This window comes from Zingiber officinale, chromosome 7B (assembly GCF_018446385.1).
Source record: "Zingiber officinale cultivar Zhangliang chromosome 7B, Zo_v1.1, whole genome shotgun sequence".
In the NCBI taxonomy this organism is placed as follows: domain Eukaryota; kingdom Viridiplantae; phylum Streptophyta; class Magnoliopsida; order Zingiberales; family Zingiberaceae; genus Zingiber; species Zingiber officinale.
Genome location: NC_055999.1, coordinates 112,766,486 through 112,774,302, shown reverse-complemented (window position 1 = coordinate 112,774,302; position 7,817 = coordinate 112,766,486). Strand labels below are relative to the sequence as shown.

The 7,817-nt window shown below is 34.4% G+C and overlaps 1 protein-coding gene across 1 annotated transcript; it reads left to right on the top strand.

The window, feature by feature from the left end:
- The first annotated feature begins 6,092 nt into the window (after nucleotides 1-6,092).
- Nucleotides 6,093-7,421, top strand: LOC122006952. The gene is made up of 2 exons (XM_042562660.1): nucleotides 6,093-6,275; nucleotides 6,648-7,421. Exons 1-2 carry the CDS (start codon nucleotides 6,201-6,203, stop codon nucleotides 7,266-7,268), a joined length of 696 nt encoding a protein of 231 aa, XP_042418594.1. The 5' UTR covers nucleotides 6,093-6,200; the 3' UTR covers nucleotides 7,269-7,421.
- The last annotated feature ends 396 nt before the right edge of the window (nucleotides 7,422-7,817 follow it).

Genomic DNA, 7,817 nt, shown 5'->3' with positions numbered 1-7,817 from the left:
GATAAAAGTGTGACTAATTGTCTAATTACTTAAATGAAAGATAGAGAGAACAGACCTTATAAAAGGAATAAAATTGAGGAAATAAAAATAATGAAATAGAATAACAATAGAAAAAATAGGAAAAAATCATGCTGACATTCTCAACTCATCATTAGTGGCAAAGCACAAAAAATAAATAAAAAAATATATGTACAAAATGACAAAACTCAACACAATCCTTAGAAAATAAAGATTGCAATGAGACCAAACCAGTCATTATCAGTTATCAAGAACTAAATGGGAACCTTTTTAGGCACAAAGCAAAAGAAAAAATAAATCATATTTTTCATCACCTAAACCAGAATAGTTACAAATGATAGAATAGAGATAAAGAGAAAATCAAATAATTATGACTATAAATATATCTAAATAAAAGTTAAATTTAATGTCTATCAAGGAAGTGAAATGGTAGAGCTACCTAACTCGTTATTACTAAAAAAATAATAATATCTTCCATTTTAATTAGACACAATATGGATGAATGCATCACATTTGAATTTAATAAAGCAAGTAGCATCAACCGGATCAACGTGTTAATGTTAGATGTAGTTTCTCTTCTCCAATCTCAATGAGCAAAAGAAGCATAGAGAGGGGAGTTGAAAAAGAGAAAGAGGGGGAGCTAAAAAAAATTTGCTTTTTTATTTTGCATTATATAGATAAGATAAAAAATTTCTAATTTATGTGCTTATTGATCAAAGAAAAAAACATCATCAATGAATAAGAAATGTAACCAAAGTAGACTAGGTTTAAGAGATATTGAAGAGGAATATATTAGATTTTATAAAATAACATCCATAATTAAAAATAAATTTAATTTGTTAAAAAAAAGAGCCCCTTTATTACTTTGTCCATTGGAATCATAATAATTTTTTTTTTTTACAAAATATGAAGTTTTGATCAAGATTAAGATTATATAAATATTTATTCATGTGGGTTTTATTCTTTTCTATTCTCTTAAAAAATATACATAAAAATATATTTAATATATTAAAAATAATGACCCCAATTTTTAGAGAATGAGATTGTGCAATCTTTTATCATGTTGACCTATTTTTTTTTTCCATTTTCTTTTAAAAAATACATATAAAAATATATTTAATATACTAAAAATAATGGATCCTAATAAAAATTGAGACTTAAACGTAGACCTTAATGACTTATGCCTAAAGTCGGCCTTGCTCGATAGTGCGCTCAGTATCACTCCTATTTGATGGTCGAATCACTCCTAACAGTTGCAATTACTAAGTGCCGCCATTGATAAAACCAACAACGACAAATATTTGTCGGCATTCCTTACATGTGAAATATATTTGTAATCTTTAAAATGTAGAAAAAACAACTCAGGTATAAAAATTATAGATTCAAAGATGTTTAACTTTCATATTTAAATTGAACTGACATAAGAAAATTGTTAAATACCGACCAAATTAGTAATGAAATTAAATTTCAATTACTAAATTAGCATTCGAATTAATATTTTATTGTTATTTAGCTATTGGACTTAAATTTCATTACTAATTGCTAATTAGTGATCAATAAAATTTTGGTCATTGCAATTTAATTCGGCTGTTAATTTAAATATTAATTCAGTTGTTAAATAGTAATGAAATATTAATTTGGTCATTAATTTATCAACCAAAATTGAATTCTATCGCTAAATTTAATAATCAAATTTAATTTCGTTACTAAATTAGCAATCATAATTAAACTTGCTGCTAATTTACTTTACTTTTTCCGCATTGCTATCCTTCTAGATCTCTTTATGATCCCTAAACTCAATTTCTACTTTCCCAAATAGCGATGGACGATCATTAAATTAGTGACCAAAACCATAACGACCAGCTAAATTGGTAGCTAATTGGTCGCATAAGAAAAAAATGATATATATATATATATATATATATATATATATATATATATATATATATATATATATATATATATATATATATATATATATATATATATATTGATAATTTACACATCCGTTCGGTATGTACTCTTGGACGATCCTCGTATATTTGGGCAAACGCCCGGACTTGTGAGCAAATGGATGTGTAAGCTAATTTCTCTCTCTATATATATTTATTAGTTTATGTCTCTTTAATATCTTATTGTATGCTATTTTCCTTTTGCAAGTGAATTTACAAATAATTTAATGTGTCAAACTCTCAAATTTATCTATTTTATAGGTTTAAGACACGTCAAATTAAACATTTTAGATATTTAGGTATTCAAAATAGCTTTTTGACCCTAAAGCATTTGCAAATGGACTATCATCAAACACATTGCATGATACACCTTTCTATGTATGTTTAGTTGTAAACAAATAATTATCTAACATATGTGTCTAGCTTTGAGGCACTCAAAATTTTAATAATTAAGGTTTTTTGATGTTCAAAAATATACTTTTGCCTTTAAATTTTTCTACAAGCTAATTTATAAATAATCCTGTATGATAAAAAAATCAAACAACATCTCTTTATAATTTCATTAAAAAAATATATCATTATTCAATTGTAGCAGTTTCAATCGTACATATAGAGTGAATTTATTAAAATCGCTATATATCTATATAGAGTATTATTATATCAAAATATTCTTTATCAATAATTAAAATAGCTCAAATTTGATTAAAATCATTCCAACTTATTTAAAATAGTTTTAATATTATTTTAACAACTATAAGTATAATTGCTACAACTATACTATGTCATAGTAGCTACAATAATGGTAAACCAATTTTGATAAGTTGGATTGATTTTAATCAGCTTTGAGTAATGATTAAGTCAATATAGAATAATTTGATATATTTGTGTTATATTTATTATAATTTTGATAAATTAAAATAATTTTATTATATTTATAAGGGCTATAATTGTTAAGCATTGTCCCTTCGGGGTAGGAGTGTCAAAAATGAATTCGACATGATGATCCAATCTGAGTCGATAAAAAAAAAAATCAGGTTCGGGTTCGGCATTTTCGGGTTTGGGTCGAGTTCGGGTTGAAGGGTTGGAGAGTTAAAAATTTTCGGGTTGGGTGGGGTCGGGTTCGAGTTGATTCGGGTTGACTTAAATATAGAGTTTTGTGGGTTTTTTTTAGGGTTAAATCAAATTTTATTTTAAAAATTTAAATATTTTTATGTATATTAATATCATGTTTGTATGATAATGATGGAGTATTGAGATAAAAGTGAAGAATTATAGGGAAAATAGCCCAAAAAAATCGTTTTGAATCGGATTTTCGGATTATATGGGTCGGGTTCGGGTTGATCGGGTTGGTCGGGTTTGTGTTCGGATTTAGGTGTTTTGGGTTGAACTCGGGTTCGGGTTGGGTTAAAAAAAAAATTTCAACCTGACCCAACCTGACTCAATCCATCCGAATTGGCATCCCTACTTCGGGGTGAGGCGGGCCGACGATTGAGCCATAGGGTATTGCTACAACAAGGGTATTTTTAAAATAAAAAATATATTATTTTGATGTTTTATAAAAAGAAACCTTTTAATAAAAACCATAAAATTTTACCTATTATTTAAAAAAAAAAAATTTATTGATATTGAAAGAGGCAGGATAGGAAGTTTGAGGGCACATCATGCTACCACCTCCAACAATAGTAACCTACTTATTCATAGTGACCCGTGGAAATATCACATTGGTACCGAGCCACAGGTGAAGAAAAGAGAAGAGAAGCAAGTGAAGATCTCAAAAATATATGACAAGATCCAATGAACATGACACCCTCCGATTTTGATGTTTCTCCTCACTCTTGTCCTCTTCGCCTTGAGTTTCATATTAATCATTGAACCCTTTGAAGAAAAAAATGAACAAAGTCATAAACAAAATCCTAGTTTATTAATTAAGTAATACATAGTAATATTTTATCCACATGGTGAGCTTTTTCCCATGCACCTTTAATTTGTCAGCTTCCCTCCCACAAGAATCAACCTTGATTAATGATTACTTTAGTTTTTAAATTATTTTTATATTCTAGTTTCACAATTTACTTTCTTTAACGTTGATATATATTTGTCTACCACTAGCAACAACATAACCTTTCACATTTTTCAAGCTCCTCTCTCAGGGCTAGCTAGGGTTTTACTTTTTGCTCTGATCTAGCATTTTAGGTGGGGATGAAGCCCAAGAAAATAAAAGATGATCTTGGCTAATACGTCAACTGCAGGGTTCCATAATCCATGGTAAATGATTAAGAATTAGTTTTTTGGTGATTTTTTCTAGATGGATAGGTGATCTTGATATTATATAACCCTTTATCGTATAATAATTTCCATTAAAAATTATTAATTTTATTATTAGTAGCAGTATATAAGGGGAAGGGAGAGAGAAATGTTAGTCTACTAGTACTATCTATGTATGGATATGGTATGGATGACCACTCAAGGCGCTCGGAAATGACCTGGGTATCCGGACTCACATTCAGTCACCCACGGCCGTAAACAGTCGGGGTATGCATTAATATATATATATATATATATATATATATATATATATATATATATTGTGCATCTCACTTTTGCGACTGCGTTACGAGACTAAGTCAGTCAGAGCGTCTGGAAGTGATTTGGACATCTCGATTCTGACTCACTCAGGGCGCCCGGATCATTTCCGAGCATCCTAACTCACTAGTCGCATAGCATAATTACGGAAGAGAGGTGAGAAGCATAATTATAATTTAGGTGAGCATCCTAAATGTGCATGATCGTGGGCGATTGAGTGCGATTTTAGGCACCTCAATCATTTTCGGGCACCTCGAGTCCTTGAAATTGACTCAGGGCGTTTAGAAGTAATTCGGGCATTTGAAATCACACTCAGTCGTCCATGCATCACGCATAGATGGGATGTGCAGGTTAACATTTCTCTCTCTCTATATAGAGAGTTTTATTATCCTAAGCACCTTATGTTGCATATCCTGTGCACACCTGATTTTTTTTTCAATTAATTTTTTTTTTATGTTTAATACTATAACTCACCTCTAAACGTAAAGGTAACATCTTATTAGCATAATTGAAAACTTAAAAAAAAATAAAAAAAAAATAAAAAAAATGAAATTCATGTTAGGTACGGATTCGTCTGCACAGACTCGTCCGCAGCAGAACATATACATATAAAACAAGAATGATACCTTTCACAACAGTGGATGACATCTAACGTGATGCTCTAACGCGACCAAAATTGATTTTTTTTCCTCTCTCATCTGTATGCAATTCTCTTCTCTCTCTAGTCAGTACTATGTTGGTATTAGTTTGTGTAAATCAATACCAACAGTGGTGCTGATTTATGTAAACCAGCACCACGTTGGTGTTGATGATCTTTAAAGACCAGCACCAGTACTGGTTTGAAACTAGCACCAGCCAACATCACGTTAATGCTGATCTTTAAAGGACGACACAAACATGGTGCTGACTTAAAACCAACACTAGCTGGTACTTGAAACCAACACCAACGTATCGGTGCTAGTTAGAGGAAACCAGCGTTGTTGGTGTTGGTTAGCGCAAATCAGTATTGATGTTGGTTTGCGCAAATCAACACTAGTACCGCGTGACATTGACTGGTGTTGGTTTGAAACCAACAACAACTAGTGCTAATCTTAATGACCAACACCACATTGATCTTTAAAGACCAGCACCAACGTGATGCTAGCTGGTGCTAGTTTCAAACCATTACTAGTGTTGGTCTTTAAAGATCCAGTACCAACACTGGTGCTAGTTTGTACAAACTAGCATCATCTTATATGCCAAAAAGAGACTTACATATAAGAGAGAAGATAATTGTATGCAGATGAGAGGGGAAAATCAAAATATTAATTTTGACCACGTCGAACACATTGAATATCATCCACCGTTATACCGGATAAATTATGGAAGGTATGATTCTTGATATGTAACTTACCAAACTTATAAAACTGAAAATCGAGTGAGTGCAAAAAGATAAGAAGTATTCCATATCTTTTGAGGGTCAGGTTCATGTTGTGGGACCGGCTTCCATAAACAAGGGGCATGATTCTTGGCTTCTTCATCTATAAATCCTCTTCCATAGCTTTTGCCAAACACTCCCTCAATCTACTTTCTTGCTCGCTGCATTTTCTTAGCAAAGCAACAAAATGACATTTTTTTTAAAAAAAATCATAGATTGATCGTGCGGGGATGGGTGTGGATTCCTGGTGCCTGGAAGAGCTCGCCATGGACGCGAGCTTCCCTTCGCTTTGGGGCTTCCACGAAGTCAGTCCTATTTCTCTCTTCTTTCTCGTCGACTCACTCTGTGTGTTAAACTTGTTTGATTACGAGAAGTCGCCCCAATTTGTTAGTTATTTAGTGTTTGTTGAGTGAGCAAGTGGAAAAGGTTGAACTCCTGCATGGTTAGGCAGAAGATTCTTGCATGCTCTGCTCATCGAATGTGAACCCGCAGAAAAAATTTACTGGCTTTTTAGATTCTTGTCTGGTACAGAGATGTTGGTGTCCAATCACCTTGACATGGTGCCCTAACCACGTTCATGTTCTCTGAATAGCTCGGCTTGTATTTTAGATCTAAAGGAAAAGATGAAAGTGACGGCGAGCATTCTGTTGTTTTTGTTTTTTTGTTTTTTGGAGCAGAGCATGGAGGAATTGAAGCAGAAGCTCCTGTGCACCACTCTGGAGCTGGAGGCTCTGAAAGCCAACGCCGAGGAGGAGGTGAGGAGGGGCGAGCAGAGCATTGGGCAATTGCTGATACTACTCCAAATGGTGACCCGGGAGAGAGACGAAGCAAGGGGTCATCTCAAGCTCCTGCTCTCCGAGCTCTCACAGATGCCCAAAGCGAGAGAGCTCTGCCGCTCCCCGATGCCCGAAAGCATCATCCCCGAGCTGTGCGAATCCTCCGCGGGCGGATCGTCGGAGTTCTCCAGCACTAAGCTCGCCACGAACACGGCCAGTGTCGACTACGACAGGGCGAGTGCGACGGTGAATAGGCTGGCCGTGGAAAGGTCACTGCCGCAGAAAGGGAAGCTTTTGCAGGCTGTTCTGGAAGCAGGGCCGACGCTGCAAACGCTGCTGCTCGCAGGGCCACTGCCTCAGTGGAGGAATCCGCCGCCGTGGCGGCAGCCGTTTCAGATTCCTCTGGTGGCTGTCAAAGCACAAACTCCGGCGGTGGTGAATACGGCGATGAAGAGACCGATGCCCATGGTGGTGGCGCCGTCGAGTTTGATCCCCAAGAGACAGAGGAGTCAGTGCATATGATGTGCAGTACGATCGCCATGTCTACGTTGTAACTGGAAGAAGTTCTTGTTCTCCTTTTCATTTCTTTTCCTTTTTTTCTTCCTCTCCTCTCCGTGAGGGTTGATAATGTTTACTGAGAAGTTGATTTATTAGTGAAATCCTTCCTTAAGCAAATCGGTTACATGCTTTCTCAAGCATATCGACATACGTTAACTGCGATTCAGGCAACTGAAACCACAGTGTTTAACATGTTGGATACTTTTCTTTTAGTTATCTTAGCACCGAGTCGATAATTCTAACTGATGGAGTTTGGTATGACAACGTGGACCTTATCCCATTTATACTTTCGACATCTCCTTTCAATTATCGAAGTACCCCTTCGAGTAAGAAATATACTTTTCTACCGACCTAATCTCGTCGATCGTTGAGTTATCCTTTTGGATATCGACACATCCCCTTTGGGTAAACTTATCCCTAAGGATAAGAGTATTAAAGTCGAGATGAATGCTATACCTTCTTTCCTTTAAATGATATTACCCCACCTAGTTGCTTACTATTTATTGGCAATCG

Bases quoted from the DNA above. Each gene is read 5' to 3' on its own strand.
- LOC122006952 (XM_042562660.1), top strand. From the start codon at position 6,201: ATGGGTGTGGATTCCTGGTGCCTGGAAGAGCTCGCCATGGACGCGAGC. The intron at 6,276-6,647 runs GTCAGTCCTATT...TTTTTGGAGCAG, and splicing joins CGCTTTGGGGCTTCCACGAA to AGCATGGAGGAATTGAAGCA.